The sequence below is a fragment of the Artibeus jamaicensis genome, unplaced genomic scaffold (assembly GCF_021234435.1).
Source record: "Artibeus jamaicensis isolate MK-2021 breed Jamaican fruit bat unplaced genomic scaffold, CSHL_Jam_final contig_797, whole genome shotgun sequence".
Taxonomy (NCBI): domain Eukaryota; kingdom Metazoa; phylum Chordata; class Mammalia; order Chiroptera; family Phyllostomidae; genus Artibeus; species Artibeus jamaicensis.
Genome location: NW_026521977.1, coordinates 8,601,419 through 8,620,590, shown reverse-complemented (window position 1 = coordinate 8,620,590; position 19,172 = coordinate 8,601,419). Strand labels below are relative to the sequence as shown.

The 19,172-nt window shown below is 47.4% G+C and overlaps 2 protein-coding genes across 7 annotated transcripts in view; one reads left to right on the top strand and one right to left on the bottom strand.

Annotated features, from left to right (window-relative positions):
• Window positions 1–12,613, top strand: part of HPS5 (HPS5 biogenesis of lysosomal organelles complex 2 subunit 2) — a 47,182-nt gene extending 34,569 nt beyond the window's left edge. For 4 of the 6 annotated variants that reach the window (XM_037150503.2, XM_037150501.2, XM_037150502.2 and 1 more), the window contains exons 22-23: window positions 1,630–1,900; window positions 6,014–6,791. In XM_037150503.2, coding sequence (XP_037006398.2) covers window positions 1,630–1,900; window positions 6,014–6,074 — 332 coding nt within the window. In that variant the 3' untranslated portion in view covers window positions 6,075–6,791. Of the gene's footprint in view, window positions 1–1,629; window positions 1,901–6,013; window positions 6,792–8,838; window positions 8,910–11,302 lie in introns of those variants that run through there. The other 2 variants (XR_008392938.1, XR_008392937.1) reach the window with 2 other exon arrangements.
• Window positions 11,988–15,071, bottom strand: LOC119053059 (serum amyloid A protein). The gene is made up of 4 exons (XM_037150499.2): window positions 14,967–15,071; window positions 14,457–14,551; window positions 12,473–12,611; window positions 11,988–12,289 (listed from the first exon to the last, which is right to left on the bottom strand). The coding sequence occupies exons 2-4, from the start codon at window positions 14,545–14,547 to the stop codon at window positions 12,127–12,129; spliced, it is 393 nt and encodes a 130-aa protein (XP_037006394.2). The 5' UTR covers window positions 14,548–14,551; window positions 14,967–15,071; the 3' UTR covers window positions 11,988–12,126.
• Window positions 15,072–19,172: the final 4,101 nt, after the last annotated feature.

The following is a 19,172-nucleotide window of genomic DNA, read 5'->3' as shown; positions in this document are numbered from 1 at the left end:
GTTAGAGATCATTCAGATGAACTTAAAGTGGAGTAGCAGTCTGATTCCCCTGAGCTTTTACCACTGTTTAGATATTTTTTAAAAACATGTAGTTTTTATGAATCCAACGGAGATAAAATGTCCATCAGGAGACTTGGACGCACTGGTACCGGAAGTCTGAGGGTCTGTCCTGCACTTAGAGAGATGGCTTTGCTTTGTCTCAGGGCAGAGAGAGACGTCAACGGCAGGACCTTAGGCCCCTGCGTCCAGCAGCGTGACCAGCGTGAGGTCTTTTCCAGCCCTGCTGGTGTGGGACGGGAACGGGAACGTAAGAGCAGAACAAAGAAGCTGGCTGACTGGCAAGGGTTTGCTTCAGATGTCACAGCTATAGCAAAAAATACTGAGATCGTCTTTGCTTCAGCAGTGAGCGGGAGGGCCAGGTGGTTCTGTGGGAATAGAGCTAGAGACGTGCATGCACTTCTGAACAATAACCAGAGAAGGACTAAAATATAAATGATTTCTATTTTTTAAGTGACATGATGTTTATTACAGAAAAAATACAAAATTCAGGAAGTATAAAGAAAATATCCTCCCTGCCCAGATAAAAGTATTCTTGATATTTTGTTAATGTAAAATAATAGCTGTTTTTGCCCTCAGTGTATTAAATGGAGTCTTTTCTTGATATTCCTCTCTCCTAAGTCATACGAGTCACTGTGAGTTCTGTTGATTTTCCTGCCAAACACATGTCTTCTGCCTCTCTGCTTTCTTTCACTCCACCATCACTCGGGTCCTAGCTGCATTTTTAGACGACTGCCTTAACCTCATAATTGGTCAGCTGGCTTTCATTCTTGCCCATTCTTGAATGCATTTTACTTACGGCAGCCAAAGCGGTTCTTTTAAACAAGAATTAGGTCATGCGGCGCCCTTACATTGAACTCAGAATCAAATCCACATTCTTAAGATAGACTCTTGAGGCCTGGCCTTGTCATCTCGCTCTCACTACTCATTGTGGCTTTTGTGTCCTTTAGGCCTTTTTTTGCTGTTCCTGGAATTCAAGTTTATTCCTATGTCAGTACATCCTCCACGTTTCCTTTGTCAGAAATGCAGGCTCCTTCACCCTCCATTCCTGACCCTCCCCGCCCCAGTCTGTGCATCTGCCACGTGCCCACGCCCTCTGTCTGAGCTCTGCTGTCCACTTTCAGCTCTGCTTCAGTGTTGCTTCCTCACAGAACCTCAGATTTTCCAGAAACACCTACCGTTCTCTCTAACGATTCTTTCATCTTTCACAGCACTTGTAACTATGTAAGTACAGCACGTTTATGCATTCATCTAAGTTCTGTCTCCTTTACTGTAAGTTTCGTAAGAGTTCCTAATTGCATATCCACTGCCCAGCCTAGAACCAGTATGCCCTGGGTAAATATTACGGAGTCAGTGAAATATGGAAGTTAATTTTATGGTGTTTGCTTATCATGAACTATTTATGCAGCGGATGTACAGAAAACCAACTTTGTATTTGGTGGTTAGATTATATTCTCTAATATGTGTATGTTTTGCTGGGGAATGTTTTCACAAACTGTTTAGACTGTCTCCTGTATGCAGGCAGAGTGCCAAGAGTAGTCAGAGCCAGCATTTCTGTGTTTCTCTGTGCAGGTTGGGTTCCAGAGACCGTGGAGGAATGGAAGCTTCTCCTTCACCTTGTACAGAACAAGAACATAAAGCCAGTGCCCCAGAAGTCAGCAAATGGGAACTTCGGTGATGGGCCTTCCCCTGTCAATGTGGAGAATGTGGCACTGCTCTTAGCCAAGGCCATGGGTCCAGATCGGGCCTGGTCACTGCTACAGGAGTGTGGTTTGACCCTGGAGCTGTCAGAGAGGTTCACTAGAACCTGCGACATCCTGAGGATTGCTGAGAAAAGGCAGAGGTAGGAACTGTTTGTCATGCCCTCTCCATAGGTGCTTGGGAAATGTAGAACCCCAAGATTTTCAGAGATGGACAGGACTAGAGAGATCATCCCAGCCCCTCACAGTTGAGGGGACTGAGACTCACCTGTTGATTAAGGGAAGCGGCTAAAGAAATATTTTTTCACAGTTGTGACCATGACACTGTTTGGATTAATGTGAATGAATACCCAAACCTGAGGTGTACTCAGTTCTTTAAGAATATTACTGATACCAAGTACCTCACTGTCTCAGTCATGTTCTGGTAAAGTACAGATAGCACTAAATGAACCATCTTAGCCATTTTTAGGTGCTCAGTTTGGAAGTGCTACGTGTACCGTGTCATTGTGCAGCCCAGTGCCAGAGCTCTTTCATCTCGCCAGACTCTCTGCCCATTAAACACCAGCTCCTCCTGTCCCCTCCACCCAGCCCTGGGCAACCAGCATTCTACTACGTCTTGGTGATTTTGAGTATTCTCCGTACCTCATTGAGGTGGAATCATAAAGTATTTGCCTTGTCTCGACTGGCTTATTTCACTTAGCGTAATGGCCTCAAGGTTTATCCATACTATCTCACGTGTCAGAATGTTCTTCCTTTGTAAGCTGAACGGTGTCCCCCTGGTCAGTGGGCCCTGGGGGTGCTTCCACCTCCTGTCTGTTGTGAGTAGTGCTCCTGTGCACGTGGCCGTGCGGATGTCTCTTTGAGACCCTGCTCTCAGCTCTTTGGGGAATATGTGCCCTAAAGTGGGATTGCTGGAGCATATGGTAATTTCATTTTTAATTTTTTGAGGAACTACTATACTGGTGTCCATAGCGATTACACCATTTTCCTTCTGTACCAACAGTGCATGAGGATTCTAATTTCTCCACATCAGTAGTTATTTGGTGTGTGCTTGGCGTTTTTTGTGATAGTTATCCTAACAGGTGTTAGGTGGTATCTCATTGTGGTTCTTATTTGCATTTCTCCAATGATCAGTGATGTTGAGCATCTTTTTAATATGCTTGTTGGCCATTCGTGTATCATCTTGGAGAAATTCCTATTCACATCTTTTTGCCTAATTTCAATCAAGCTGTTTTTGTTGGTGGTGGTGGTGTTGTATGAGTTCTTTTTTTAATATATTTTTTATTTTATTGATTATGACATTACATTTGTTCTATTCCCCCCTTCATTCCCCTCCACCCTGCACACCCTTCCCCCACCATCCCCCCCTTTAGTTCATGAACATGTGTCTTAAATTCTTTAGATTCTATATTTCCCCTACTATTCTTACCCTTCCCCCTATCTATTTTCTATCTACTGTCTGTGCTACTTATTTTCTGTACCTTCTCCCCCCTTCTCCTTCTCCCACTCCCCTGTTGCTAACCCTCCATGTGATCTTCATTTCTATGGTTCTGCTCCTGATCTAGCTGTCCTCTTAATTTGGTTTTGTTTTAGGTGTGGTTGTTAATAACTGTGAGTTTGCTGTTCTTTCACTGTTCATCTTTTTTATCTTCTTTTTCTTAGGTAAGTCCCTTTAACATTTCATATAATAAGGGCTTGGTGATGATGAACTCCTTGAATTTGATCTTATCTGAGAAGCACTTTATCTGTCCTTCCATTCTGAATGAAAGTTTTGCTGGATAGAACAATCTTGGTTGTAGGTCTTTGGATTTCATGACTTGGAATACCTCTTTCCAGCCCCTTCTTGCCTGTAAGGTCTCTTGAGAAATCCGCTGACAGTCTGATGGGAACTCCTTTGTAGGTGACTGTCCCCTTATCTCTTGCTGCTTCTAGGATTCTCTCCTTCATTTTAATCTTGGCTAATGTAATGACGATGTGCCTTGGTGTGTTCCTTCTTGGGTCCACCTTCTTTGGGACTCTCTGAGCTTCCTGGGTTTCCTGGAAGTCTATTTCCTTTCCCAGATTGGGGAAGTTCTCCTTTATTATTTGTTCAAATAAGTTTTCCACTGGTGACTGTTCTTCTTCCCCTTCTGGTACTCCTATAATTCGGATGTTGGAGTGTTTAAAGATGTCCTGGAGGTTCCTAAGCCTCTCCTCATTTTTTTTGAATTCTTGTTTCTTCATATTTTTCTGTTTGGTCATTTTTTCCTTCCTTCTGGTCTGCTCCCTTGATCTGAGTCCCAGTTTCCTTTCCATCACTATTAGTTTCCTGTGCAATTCCCTTCATTTCAATTACTTTAGCCTCCATATGTTCCTCTAACTTGTGACTAAAGTCAACCAGTTCTGTGAGCATTCTGATCACCAGTGTTTTGAATTGTACCTCTGATAGGTTAGCAATTTCTTGATCGCTTAGATTTATAGGCTCTGGGGCTCTGAGTTCTTGAGCCATGTTTTGATCTGTTTGCACCTGTTACATTTGAGGAGAGGCACCTTAAGTGTTCACCAGGGTGGGCCACCCAGGTTGGTGGTTTGTGATGCTGTATGTGGGGGCCGGGTCAGACAGGGAGCAATGGTGGTCCTCTCCGCTCTCCAGGTCCGCCTCACCGATGGCCCCCGCCTGTTTATCTGAGCGCAAATGTGCGAGCCCGCTGCCCTGTGCAGGAGCCTGCACGGTTTGTCTCAATGCTCGCCTCTTCACTGGTTTATATGCGGGCCAGTGCGCAACCACAGACAGCCAGCCTCACCGTGCCTTTCCTGGGTCCTCCTGTAGCTACCCCGCACCTGGGATCCGCGCCCTCGGCTGCCTATGTACTGCCCGGGTCCGGGGATCTTTTTTGCCCAACCTGCTCCACTGCTGGCCTCACTGGTTTAGCTGAGTGGTTTGTTGTTTTCGGACTCCGTATTGTTTGATTTTCTGTGGTTTGGTTGCGTTTATTGTTGTTAAAACTTTGTTGTTTTTAGATTTGGTTGTGCGAGGAAGCAAAGTGTTTCCACCTACGCCTCCGTCTCGGTGGAAGTCCTGAGTTCTTTATATACTTGTATATTCACCTGTTATCAGATAAATGATTTGTAAATATTTTCTCTTACTCTGTAGGGACAGTATGCATGTTCACTTTGTTGTTTTATTTTTTGTTGCATATTTAAAAAGATTTTATTATTTATTTTTAGAGAGAAGAATGGAGGGAGAGAGGGAGAGAAACATTGATGTGAGAGAGAAATACTGATCAGTTGCCTCTTGCACACCTTTAACTGGGGACCTGGCCCATAACCCAGGCATGTGCTCTGACTGGGAATTGAACCTGTGACCTTTTGGTTCGCAGGCTAGCCACTCAATCTATGGAGCCACACCAGCCAGGCTGTGTTTTTTAAATACATATAATTTTACTTTTAAATTTTTTAATTATTATTTTTTAATTCTTACCCAAGGATATTTTTTTAATTGATTTTTATAGAGGGGATTTGAGAGATAGAGAAACATTATTCGGCTGCCTCCCATATGTGCCCCGACTGGGGGTTGAACCCACAACCTTTTGGTGTACAGGATGATGCTCCAACCAACTGAGCCACCCAGCCAGGGTCGATTGTGTCTTTTGAATAGAGTTGTAATCCAACAAACACAGGTCTGGCTGCCTGCTGCTTTCAAAGCCAATACTTGAGAGGCAGGTGCTGATGTAAAAGTGGTTATATTCAAGGATGAGCAACCTGGAATATGAGGGCCTCTGATCTCAAAATCCATCTTAACATCTCAGTACAGGCTGAGGTTTTTATAGGGAAGGAGAGAGACAAGGGGAACAGAGAGATAAGGGAAGAGGCTGTGGAAGTACAGACAGTGTCCTCGCTGGTCCCGATACTGATCTTTAACATCAGCATCCTGGAGCTGGTCAGTGCCCCCCCCAGATTCCTGCAGTTGGGCTATCTGCGTCACCCAAAGTCATGGTCATGGCCCTTTCTTGGTACAAACAGGGACCGGAATGACTGGCACTTGCAATATGCTTACAAAGAAACTGTCAGTATGTGAGTTCTTTTTATCAGTGTGTTAGTACGTCTTATTTGTTCTAATTCCATTTCATGGTAAGTCAGAGTAGTATAAAGTTTTTATTCCCTATTACAGAGTCAATCAGCTTTTTGAATCCTCTAATTTGTGGTTTTAGAAGGGTTTTTTTGGTAAAAAATGAACAATGAGAAGTAAATTTACTTGTTTTTTTGTTTTTTTTCAGAGCCTTGATACAAAGCATGCTTGAAAAGTGCGATCGATTTCTCTGGTCTCAGCAGGCCTAGTGGAAGAAGACTGAACAGGATGTTGTGACATTTTGAGGAAAACAGAATCATGCTGCTGAATCTTCTGAATGTGTGTGTCACTGGAGGAAAGGCACTACCTGAAAACCCTGCCACCTTATTGGGAACACTTTGCCCAGTGTCTGCAGCCTCCACATTTATGGCTTCTCTGTGGCCTCAGTGTTTCTCTACCAAAGTAGACCTTCAAAAGGAATCGGTTGTTGTTTACTCCCATGAAGTGTTCTGGACACGGAATGTGAGTGTTCACAGCTCTGCAGTCCTTACTCTGACCAGCGGTGTTACTTCTTCCTTGTCTGGGGGCTGGGGGAGCAGAAGCTTCTCATCGTGGCCACATGGAGACAGATAATGTAACTGACATTACACTATCAGGAGTTGAATTCTTTTTATATCTTGTCTGGGACAATTAAGAAATTACTGAAATACGACCAGGTGTAATGGAATTAGCACATAAGTAAAACACAGAAGACTGAAATTAGATATTTAAATGGAAGAGCCCCAAGTTTAAATTGAGCTGATTTAAATATATATTTTTTCCAGTGTTTGACATTTTCTAACCTGAACCCGTATCCAACTGACTAATTCATTACCAGAAATGTTTTATCTCTAATCTTTCCTAAACAGAGTAGTTCAGAGACATCATGCACTTTTGGAAATTATTTTTAAAAGTTAAAATAAAGGAAGTCTAAGTACTGATAAAGATTGAAGCAAGTGCTTGCATTATTATTTTTTAAAGATTATTTTTAGAGAGAGGGGAGGGAAGGAGAATGAGAGGTAGAGAAACATCGATGTGGGAGAGCAACATTGATTGGTTGCCTCTCATATGCACCCCCAACTGGGCACCGAACCCGCAGCCCAGGTATGTGCCCCGGCGGGGAATCAAACTGGCGACCTTTCGCTTTGTTGGACCATGCCCAACCAGCTGATCAGGGCACCAGTCAGGGCTTGTATTATTTAAGCCAAGTATTAGATTGCTGTTTTTCAGGCTCCTGTGTACTTACATAGCATGTAAAATATGATCAGAGTTTTTATTTGAATAGCATATAGACACAGAGTTTATTGTGAGCAGCTTGAGGGAGGTGTGTGGTAGACTTGGTGCAGAGTAAGCGAAGTGTTGGCTACACTGAATGATTTTTTTCTATTTCTAACACAGCCAGAGATCTGTAGACAGAAATTGTTGTCATACTTTCACATGACATACGTGTTATGTTATATAATCTGATAGGTTAAAAAGATTGTCAGAGAAAGGAGGGTTCACAACACTCATTAGAATTTTGGGAAACCTGACGAGGCTGGTCAACAATGTGTGGTGTGTGTGTGTGTGTGTGTGTGTGTGTGTGTGGTTTCTCCATCCTAAGCAATTACCCAACAACTTGGACGTCCTAGGATTCAAATCAATTCTTACACTGTCTACTTGGTTAAGGGATATTAAGCCAAAACCTTCACGGCTAAAAGCTTTTCTGGGGGAAAAAAAGCGTTTATTGAGCCATATGCTAGTCAGAAAAAGGACCAGCTCCTGGGACGTACAATCTAAGCCACCAGCACAAGGGTGGGATGGAGAGGAACATTTGTCTTTGTAGGCTTTTTTTTTTAAGATTTTATTTAAGAGAGATAGAAAGAGACATCCATGCATGGTTGCCTCTCACATGCCCCCAACAGGGCTCCTGACCAGCAAACCAGGCGTGTGCCCTGACTGGGAATCAAACTGGTGACCCTTTGGTCTGCAGGCTGCCACCACTCAGTCCCCTGAGCCACACCAGCCAGGGCTGTCTGTAGGCTTTTTATATAATGGTTTGGGGAGGGAAGATACAAGTTGTTTTGAAAGAACCGGCATTGGCTACAGAAAACGGGGGTAGGAAGAGGTAAAGTGTGGCCGGTTCTGGGATGGGTGCGAAGTCCTTCAGGGAGAATTGTGTACTTGTGCGGGATTGGCTAGACAGCAGTGGTGTGTCTGGTGGTCCGCTAGGAAGCTGATTCAGAGTTTCAGTGTACATTCAGGAATGTGAGTAGTCTTTGGTTAGTCTCTGCTTACAGCTCTTAACTGAGCAACTCCAGTTGTCTTTTTCACCCACTTTCGGGTCAACTGTAATTTAATTGAGATATCTCAGAATTTCTCTCGTCAGTGCTTAGTTCTGTAAGTCTGCCTTCCACTTAGACACCCGTTGCAAGTCCAGGTTAACCGTGCTTCTGACTGGCTATGAAACAGCGGTTTGTTCTCACGATTCCCTCCTTGGTTTAATTCATTTGCTAGAGTGGCTCAAACAGCTCATAGAAACATTTTACTTACTAGATTAGCAGTTAATTATGAAAAGGTAGAGTGAGGAGCAACCAGATGGAAGAGATGCATGGGACAGGGTGTGAAGAAAGTGCGAGGGGCTCCCATGCCCCCCCTGAGCTCCACGCTCCCTGAATCTCCACACGTTCACCAAACCGGAAGCTTTGGAACCCCGTCCTTTTAGGCTTTTATGAAGGCTTAATTACACAGGCATGATTGGTAAAATCATTTGGCCACTGGAGATTAAACAGTCTCCAGCCCCTCTCCTGTCTCTGTGGGGTGGGGAGAGGCTGAGCTGCAGCCCCTCTAAGCAGGTGGTTGGCAACCAGCCCCCAGTCTAGGTGCAGTCCAAAGTCACCTCATTAACACGAGAAAGCAACCTCTTCCTCACTCGTGGCCTAGGAAATTTCGAGGGTTTCAGGAGCCCAGTTTCAGATACTGGAACCAAGACCAAATACACATTTCTCCTTACAGATCCCAACATCACACCTTCCCTCTAGCATCGGCTGGGTTACGGAGCGCGTCGAATGTGAGTCTGTACTAAGGTAAAGAGTGACAGCCTGCCCTGCACTGTCAGCTTTGGTCCTTACACAGTGACCCAAACACCGCCCCGCGGAAACCTCGGAAGGAGACAGCCCACCCGGCACGGCTGGGCGGTCATTGCCCAGCAGGTGTTTCTAGGGCGTATTGCAGCAATCTCACTTACCAGAAGGGTACAGGGAGAAATTGCTAGCATTTAAAAATACATCATCAGAATTCATTTTCCAAGGCAAATAACCCCCCAAAAACCCCTTCCGCTAAATATTTAAATTTGATTTCTACTTGGGTACTAAGTGGTTTCAAATACAGCTTATATCTGTGACTGCCCTAAAAAAGCAAGACAGACTATGATTCATGGTTGCCCTGCTTTTACTTTCATTTATACACTTCACCTGTTGTTTAACAGGGCCGCAGGGCAGCACAGTCGGGGAGAACTTGGGTTCTGCGGCTGACTGGCTTCGAATGTCTGCTCTGTTCCTTAACCAGACTTTGGGGAGTTATTTGTTTCTCTAGTTTGCTTCTTCATATGTAAAATGGGGGTAATATAAGCATCCACTGAAGGTGTGAGGAATAAATGAGATAATGAATGTGAAGCATGTAGCTCAGTGATTGGCACAGACTGAGCTCAGAGCTACCTCGAAGTGACCATTAAATGAGACTAAGCTCTAGGGCATCATACCCGTGTCGTGCAGGATGGGTGATAAAGGTTGGCCGTTGGAAAGATTAGAATAACTTGGTTTTTACCCAGTAGTGATCAGACCCATGTAAACTGTTTTATATGATTCAGAGAAAGTGGGAAGACAAAAACTGAAGTTAATAGCTTTCTTGCACGTATGAAATTTGTCACTGCCCTGGTCAAGGCTCAAAACTTGTCATCCTTGCCTCTTCCCTCTAAACCCTCACTGCTGTCAAAGAGAAAACCTCTAGCCCATGTCAAAGGGATTCAGCAAACATCATGCCATGCCGAGGGTCAGCGGAGCTGCAGAGAGGTGGCTGAGAATAGCACTAATGCCTTAATTTTGACCGTATCTCTTCATGAAGCTGAGAGTGCAGTCAAAAGAGGGGAACAGTTGAAGAGAAAACTGCAGGCTCAATATGGCGTCGCTTGTGCTAAAAGCACATGATACCAAGCCTAGATGTAAAAACTGACCAAATTTTACTTTTAACTTTTCCCAGAAATGTAATGTTAATCAACTAGTCTGGAATTTTCTGGTCAGCAGCATCTGCATCATAAAAACCCTTCTCAATCTCTTCCCCTAAAAAGGACATCCTGGTCTACTCACAACTCATTTAAGTGTTGCATTGTTTTCTAAAATCCTCACCTGAGGATGTGTTTGCTGACTTAGAGAGGAAGGAGGTTGGGGGAGAGAGAGAGACGAAAACATTGACATGAGAGAGGAACAGATTGGTTGCCTCGTGTATGCACTCCAACTGGGGATCAAACCTGCAACTATTTTGGTGTATGGGATGGCACTCCAATCAAAAGAGGCACCTGGCCAGGGCATGATTTCGTTTTTTAACACTGCCAGTTACTCCGTAAATCCTCTCAATTCTAAGTGGTGGTGGTGGTGGTGGTGGTGGTGGTGGTGGTGGTGGTTTGCATTGGTCACTTTTCCCTGTTCTCTGTCGTTACCACCCACACTCCCGTCACTTCTGACCGAGACAACTACAGCAGTCTTAAGACCTTGCTTCCCTGCTAAGCACTGCCTTCCCCCTACCACCTGGCAGTCTCAGCACGTGAACACGTAAGCAACCGTAGGCGTCATCCAGTCTGCTGCGTCACAGACTGCTACACACCAGCATCACCGCAGGAGCTTCTGAAAAACCAGGTCAGGGATCCTGCCCAGACCTGGTACCTGCATATCTAGGAACTAATTTAACCTGCCACAACTTGCCTCCTGGCCCCAAGATGTTCCTGGGTGTAGATTTGGACAGTTATCCTCATTTATAGATAAACAGAGGTCCCCCGAGGACAAGTGCTGGTCTTGGTCTCATGGGAAGTTGATGGGAGACTTGCTGTGAGAATCCTGGTCCTGTGAGGCCCAGCCTTGGCCACGCCTCTTCCCAGTCGGAAACCTTTGACGGCTCCCTCTGCCTTCAGAGGAACCCCCAGTCCTGGAGCTTGGCCCTTGCCGCCCTCCATGACCTGTTTCCAAACGCAGTGTCTCGGTTTCAGAGCCCAGATTTGCCCCTCAGCTGGGTTCTCTGTTCCTGGGCCCATCCTGCGCCTGGTCCTCTGGTTGAGGCCCTGCTCAACCCTGACGTGTCCTTTGACCCCGTGCCCACCTGCTGAGATTCTGCCAGGGTCTGAGCCTTTAGCTTCTGCATGTCAAGGATTTTTTTTTTTAATTGTAAAATACAGATCACAAAATTTACCTTCTTTACACTTTTGTGGCAGAACAAGGGGCTGAAATCTTTACTTCAGTCGGGAACAGTAACTTCACAGTGAGGTCAGAGCCACAACCAGCCCTTCCCACCCTTGGATTAGAAGAAATCTGGACACCAAGCAACTTGCTGAAGAAAAACACAGACTTACAACACCGAGCTGCTGTGCCAAGATGACGCGCCCGGAGTTTCTAGTCCAGCCTGGTATGTGAGCCAAACAGAACAGTGAGGCCTGGGGAATTCCCACTGGGTAGTTCTTCCAGAGGGCTAAGAAAATAGGAACCAGCGCAGCCCGTGCTGAGTCAGTAGAGACTATTCTCCTGGGTTGTGGCTTCCGTCTTGGCCAGCTATACATCATTCCTGATGGATGACTCTGAATCAATCTGCATATTCAGTTACTATGTTCCCCTTGTGATCTAGGCCCATGTGTATCTGAGATTAGCAGACAAAGCCTGGCTTTGGGGACATAGTCTCAGTGTTCTTAATTCTCAGGCTGTGGAGCTTCTAGTAAACGGCTCATTTCAGGGCTTGAGGCCTGTGGGTCATGCACAGCCCCCAGCGTGGCTGAGCCCTGTGTTTGGCTTAGCTTGTGTCCCCTCCACCCAAACACACACGCACAAGCTCGGTCTTCTTATGAGTGCCCATCCATCACCCACTGGTAACAAAGAGGCAGTCCTTACACCAGGAATAACACACAGTTTTCATCATTCCATCTGCTAAGCGTTTATTACACACCCATTAGGTGCACTCAGTCAGCAAATGGAGATGTAGAACTGGATGACTCTGTCTCTGCCCACAGGGGGTCACAGCCCCGGTCCTGGGAGCACAGAGAAGGGGTCAGTACTTGCTGGGCAGGCCAGGAGGTCTGAAGTAATTGGGGTCTTTGCCACTCCGGCCCCATTCATTGGCTATCTGGTCCTGCCTCGAGTCCTCCTCTCCGTGGCCACTGTCTCCATACTTGAAAAAGTCTGTGACCCTCTGAGACTTCTCTCTGGCATCGCTTGATGGAGGAGAGAAGGAGGGAGATGAATCAGAGGCTGGGGTTGGATGGAGGAGGTGGACAGGGAGAACATGAGGGGGACTGCACAGACCCCTACAGGGTCCTTCTCTAGGGCTATGCCCTCCTGATCCCCAAAGGCAGCTACCTCTGCTCACCACCCTGACACCCCAAGAACCTGGTTACCTGAGCACTCTAGCAGCCCATTCGCCCCCAGGGCCCCTCCGGGCAGCCTCAAAGTTCCCCCGGGCGTGGAAGTATTTATCTGCACCTATGAAATTGGCTTCTCTCATGTCCGAGTAAGCTCTCCACATGTCTTTAGCCCCTGGGAAGGAAGGAACATGACACAGAGATAGCAGGTGAAATATCAGAGAATCGTGACACCCTTAGGAAAGAACCAAGGACTGAAACACTGCCACTGACTCATTTCAGCCTGTGGCCACAGCACCCTGGACACCTGAGGCTGGGAAGACTCCAGTGGGCTTTCCCAGGTGACTGACTCTAAGGGGAGTCATTCCAGTGGGGATGCAGCTGGGTTGTACTGGTGGTCTGAACTCAGGGGTGGGCTCTATGGCTCCCTCTCACTTTGGCCTCTATGACTCCTGTGGAGAGGAGAGAAGGGAGGTGTCCTTACAGGGCAGGATCTCTCAACTCCAGCCCTACTGAGGTTTGGGGTGAGTGAGTCCTTCCGTCCTCCGGGCCCTCCTGAGTGTTGCGGGCTGTTTCCCAGCATCCCTGCATCTCTGTCCCCGAGATGCGGGCCCCATATGCCCACTGTGCCCATGAAAATTGTACCACCCAGGCCACATGTCCCAGGGGAGCAAACTGCCTCATGATCAAGGACCTGTGTTGTGGAGGGAAGCTACCCGTGCTAGCAGTCAGGGAGCTCGGGGAGCAAGGTGGTCACGTGGAAAGCAGATTCTGAGAAAGGCGGGGACACGGAGCACAGCTGCCTGTCACCTACAGCAGGTAGTCTTGCAGACACAATGCACCACAGTGTGACTGCATCTCTCTAAGAGTTAGGGGCATGAATGGAACCCTGGGAATGTTGAAACCAGACTGAACGATGGCCTGAGCCAGGGAGCGCTGGAGCACTGGTCCTCCTCCTCATCCTTGGCTGCACTTTCTGGTCACTGGGACACTGGGAAAGTCAGATGCCACGTCTCAGGCCAACTACACCACCTGACTCTCAGGGGTAGTCTCAGGTGTCAAGAGTTTGTAATGCTCTCCAGGTGACCCAGCATGCAGCTGGGACTGACACCCACCAAGCTGGAGGAAGGGGTGCTGAGGCATATCTAGCTGGCAAGGGCTGGGGCCTGGGGCACAGCTGGGCTCCCACCTGCTCCGGGACGGGGACACTGGCAGACAGCCCCTGCTCCACATGCTGAGCGGCTCTAGCCCTGAGTTGGGGAAGGTGCTGTCTTGCCAAGTTGTTCTCCACTTCAACTGGGTGACCAACTGTCCCTGCTTGGCTACACATGTGTCCGTCAGCACTGAAAATGTCATGGAAACCTCCTCAGACCTGGACAAACCAGGAGAGTTGCCCTAAATTGCGTGAACTTGTTGACTTCCTAGAGGAGCCTCGATAGATGTTACCAGTTCCTCTTTGTGGGTTAGGAGGCCAGAAAAGGGCCATGAATGGACTGAGGCTGGGACAATGTCACTGACTAGAGGAAGCCCCAGCAGGAGCTAAGTTGCAGGTCTCTCCAAAGCATCCAATTAAGGAAGGGGAGACACAGAGAGAGAAATAGAGAGAGAGAGAGAGAGAGAGAGAGAGAGAGAGGGAGAGAGAGAGAGGGAGGGAGGGAGGGAGGGAGGGAGGGAGGGAGGGAGGGGAAGGAGGAGAGGAGGAGGAAGAGGAGGAAGAAAGATAGCAGGTTTAATCACACTGCACAGTTTGGCCTGAGGGAAATTTTATACCATTTCAAGACCTATTCTGTGTCTTCTGGTCCAACTTACCTTTCAGCAGGGAATGATGAATGTTCTCTCTGTAGTGACTGATAGAAAGAAATCCCGTGGTTTTAAATCTGTTTGGTGAAAAGCTCACCAAACATCTGGCACATTCTAACTACCACATAGGCCAACACAACCTAAGCAATAGCCCTACCCTTGAAGGGTGCTCAGGGTGAATCCAAGTGCCCTTGGGTGCCACCCCCTGCAGCGACTTTACCTAAAAAAGCTTCACTCATGAAGGAGAAGACGCCTTCGCTGCTGCATCCAAGGACCAGGGAGCAGAAGATGAGGCCTGTGAAGAGCTTCATGGTGCTGAAATGAAAGGGGAGGGTCAGGGAGAGTCGGGCAAGGCGGGCACACCTGCCTTTGGGACTCAGAGGGAGCCTGGCTGTGCACTTCCATTTGTCCTCATGGGATGCTCCTTGTCCTTGTAGGCACATGGCAGTGGGACCTCAGTCAGAGCCAGGCCCCTCACTTCTGACCCATCAGCCCTAAACCCAGACTGTGGAAGACGTCACCAAGGGGGCCGTGAAGGAGGAGGAGGGCAGTTAGGACCAAATGGACCCTCCTAAAGCAGCCTGTACTTCCTCAAAAAGCACTTACCCTGTGCTGCTCTGCCAGCAGAAACCCCATACACACAAACCCCCAGCAGAACCATGATTTTAAATGAGTGTACGGTCTTGTGGGAAAGAGAAAACAGAGGGAGACTTGGAAAGCAATCGCTCACCTGATTCCTGTGGAGGACTAGCTGGTCCCTGCCTGCTGGGTGTAGGTGGCTGCTATTTATTTACCCTGAGCCCTCCCTGCTGGGCTCATGGGGAGGGAAGAAAAGCCAGATGTGGCACCTGGACAAAGTCCCTCCAGGTCATTTCCCCAACAAAGTACAGAGGCACACTTACTGGACACCAGTGGCTGTCTTCACCCCCAGGTCACTTCCCCATTGTGCAACCCCAAGGACACCAGGTAGACTGCTCTGCCTGGCAGCCTCGGGTCAGAGGAGGAAGACTCTGCTGTCAGAGTTGGAGGGGCTGAGGCAGGGCCACCTGGGCTCTGGAGGGAAGGGTGTGAAGCTCCAGGGTGGGACACGCAGGCTGGGGGACGGGGTGCAGCTGGAGGGCGTGTGCTCCGGCCAGGACCTTGCTTTCCTGGTCATTCCCTCAGGATGGTCCCTGGGGGCCAGATGGCAGGTGAGCCAGAAATGAAATCTCTCCAAGCTCCTGAGTAAAGCCCTTGAGTTTCATAACTGACAGACTAGCCCACCAAACCTCATGGGGGCCCTCAAAGTCTGCCCCACCACCCTGTTGGCATATGCTAAGCTCTCAGCTGCAAGGCACAGGAAGGCCTGTTCAGCTGCCTCTGCCACTGAGGCAGCATGGGACCCAAGCTGGCTCCCTCCTTTTATTATGGAACTCTGCATGGGGACAGATGCTACCAGACTTACTGTGGTGATCACTTTATAAGGTATAGAAATGTCATATACACCTGAAGCTAACACGATGTTGCGTGCCAACTATATTTCAATAAAAATGTTAATTAAAAATAAATATAATCTGGCTACGACTTGGGGACCATCAAGTGGAAGGGACTGCGCTTTCCCTCACCCAATTCTGGAGACACCTCATTGTGGGAGTGGAAGCGTTTAGGTGCCAGAAACCATGAGGGCCCCAGGGCAGGCTGCTCCAAAAGAGCCCTCGATTGTGTGCTAGTTCGTTTGCATTGAAATTACTCACCTGCAGTTAATGCTGAAAGGGTTGTCCACCCTCCTTTGTGTCCCTGAAGCAAGAGGTACCCCCTCCCCCCAGACCCTATTCTGGGGGCTGAGAGAGACGTCCTAATGCCAGAAGCACAGAAAGCCTGTCCATAGTAAACTTCATTACTTCCTTACTAAATGACTACCCAAGCTCAAACTCTGTGTAGATTGCTCACTAACGAGAACCAAAACCCGAACTTCTTTGTCCTGTCAGGTCGTCACTTTATTGTTTCTTTGCCCAAAAAGTATTAAAAGCTGGCTGGTTCAATCATTTGTGTCGATATCCATTATGATCACCCGTGTCTACATATTAAATTGTTTTTTTAACTTCTGTTGATCTGGTCCTATGCCACTTTTTTACTTAGTTCAGTCATAAGAACTCAAGAGGTGTGGTGAGAGGGAATTTCCCCTCCTAACAGAACTGAAGGGTAAACTCTAGGAAACCTATAAAGAACAGAGGGAGGTCATATTTGTTACGGAAAATGACAGCCCAGCTGGGGAAGTGCCAGGCTCCCTGCTGGGGGAATAGCGGGGCAGGGCTCTTTGTCTCCTGTGTTTAGCTGGGAGTGGGGCCACGGAGCCGCTGTCTGGCCTCTTGTCCCTGAGAGTTGAAAATATCCACAGTGTCAGCCCAGTGAGATGCGGCCTGTGTATAGGAGGCCTGTCCAGAAGGCAGCCAGCCATGTGCTATGAAAAATAGCAACATGTGTTGAAGAAGCATGAAACAGGAGATGGTGGTTTGGCGTGCTGGTCAGTGACTGCAGGCTGAGGTCACGTGTTGCTCTGGGGCCGAGGGTGGGGTGCTGTGTGTGGAAGGTTGATACTCTGAGCCAGTAGAACAACCTCTTGAAAGTCCAAAAGGACAGTCCGATGAACGATGCAGATGCCCTCTGATCCCTTCCTGGAGGTTCTGAAGTCTGCTATTGACAGACACTCCAGGGGGGGGGCGGGGACGAAGGAGGAGGGAAAGGGAAAAGAGTGGTAATGGGAGTAGATAGGGTATACTCTCAACACATGATGGACATGAGAGCTTTATAAAGAAGAAGTTAGTTCTTCAAACTAACACACATCATTTTTATCTTTGCAAAGAAATCCTGTACGTAATCATTACCATGGGGCGTTAGGACTGGGGCACGCAATGGAAATCGCCTGTGCAGTGTTTTTTAAATTCCAGCTATAACCGAGTAGCATGCTGCAAAATCACTCAAGGGGTTGAAAGTAGCATTTTCTTACGATTTTATTCAATGATTTTATTCTTATTTATCTATTTTTCAAATTTTGAAAGTTTTTATTTATTTATTTGATTTCATCTTTATTGCATTTTTAATTGCATTTTTCCATTACCTTTTTTTTTTTTTTTCACTTCTCCTTTTTTAAAAATCTTTCTTGGCTGCACCCAGGATAAGCCAAGCTGCTCTGCAAATCCCGGTTTTACCAGCACCAGGACCAGATACGTGTCAGCCACCGCCCCAAGTCACCATAGGATCCGCCTCTGCCTGTGTCTGCCTGCCGGCCTGCTGTCAGCCTGAGGCTCCTCGCAGACCTAACTGTTGCTGAGAGGGCTTGTGGCGCAACTGGGGAGATGGGGCTCCTGGATCTCTCAGGGCAGGTGCCTGTCAGGCTGCAGGGAAGATGCTGGGTGTTTTCTCCTCCCCCAGAGCCACTAGCCTGAGTCTGTCTTGGGTTATTTTCCTGTAATTGGCTGGGTAGGGCTCCTTGTAGGCCAGTCTCCAGAGCCCAGATTTGGGGTCTATCAGAAGCTGGGAGGGTGTTTTTATGGATCCCCCTGGGGGTGAAGCACCAGTCTGTTTCCTGGGAAAGTGCAGGTAGTGGCCATGCCCTGCAGCTTGCCTCTGACACTCCCCGAGTCTGCGGATGGTGCTGTCTCCTTAGCAGGGGGCATTTTTTCCATTACCATTTAGTCCTGTTTTACTCACCTCCCCCCAGCAATCACCTCACTGTTGTCCATGTTCATGAGTCCTTTTTCCTGCAAACTAACACACGTCGTTTCAATTTGGAGGCACCAGGCCTAGTAAGTCAAGTCTTGGCGTTTTTGAGATCTCTCATTACTGGAAAGAGGGCCCAACCCTGCTCCCTAGGACCCGGGTGTTTGTTTATCTAAGAATTAAACTGTCACAGAGGCAGTCAATCCACTCTGGTTAACAGGGCCCTGGCTCTCCTAGGAGTGACTCTCCTTGACTCATTCAGAAACCATCCATGTGCAATCTCTTTCTGAAGGAGAGGGTATAGAGAATAGGAATGGCTCTTTCAGGACCAGAACCAAGGACGCACATGTGCCTCGGACGGTGCTCTTTCTACTCAGCTCCTTGCCTCCATACATTAACAATGTTCTTTTCCGCGAACTTGTACATCCCCTAAAAACACAAGAGGGCATTGGTGGTAACTCCAGGTTGGATGATTTGTCTTGGGAGAATGCCATCAGGCACAGCTCTCTCTGCATCTGGGAACAGAAACCTGGACTTTGTGCATTCCATTTTCCATGCTTATCTCTAACAGAAAGCCCCGTTACAAAACACTAGATACCTTTCCAGTAGATATTGTGACACCAAGTTCCCATCACAGATCCTAAAACCCAGCCACTGGGACTTGGAGGCAGTGTGGCGTAGAAGTTAGGAGCCAAGTCCTGGATCCGACGGATCTAGCATAACTTACTGCTCTGCCATGTACTCATATTGTGGAAGAGCATTTAATGACTTGGAGAAGTATAGATGGTGTTTTAAGAGAGAATGAGTGCAATTTTATTTGATCCCATTTTTGTTTAAAGACATGTTCCCACAGTGAAACAGACCCTAGGAAGTTGCATATCCGACAATGGCCATATCTCTAGTTAGGAGTGTTTGTGTTACTCTGGGCTTTCAGAATTCCCCACAATGACATGTTTGTGCATCTATCAGCTCTTCGTGGAGGGCCTTCTATGCAACAGCCACTACACTGGATGTCGGGCATGTGGAGATGAGGGTGGGGAATAACCGGATCCAGGCAAAAATGAGATGTGTGACTGGGGAAAAGAGTGACCATACATGCATAGAAAAAACTCATGCTTATTTGATGAGAAAGACAGTAAGATTCCAATTAAAAATGGGAAAGATTATGTGTACAAAAAGTACAATGAAAGAAAAGAGAAGGCGAGGCATCACTAATTCTCCTAAGACCGTTGTCTCC

Bases quoted from the DNA above. Each gene is read 5' to 3' on its own strand.
- LOC119053059 (XM_037150499.2), bottom strand. From the start codon at position 14,547: ATGAAGCTCTTCACAGGCCTCATCTTCTGCTCCCTGGTCCTTGGATGC. The intron at 12,612-14,456 runs GTAAAGTCGCTG...CTTCCTTCCCAG, and splicing joins CATGAGTGAAGCTTTTTTAG to GGGCTAAAGACATGTGGAGA. The intron at 12,290-12,472 runs GTAACCAGGTTC...TCCTCCATCAAG, and splicing joins TGGGCTGCTAGAGTGCTCAG to CGATGCCAGAGAGAAGTCTC.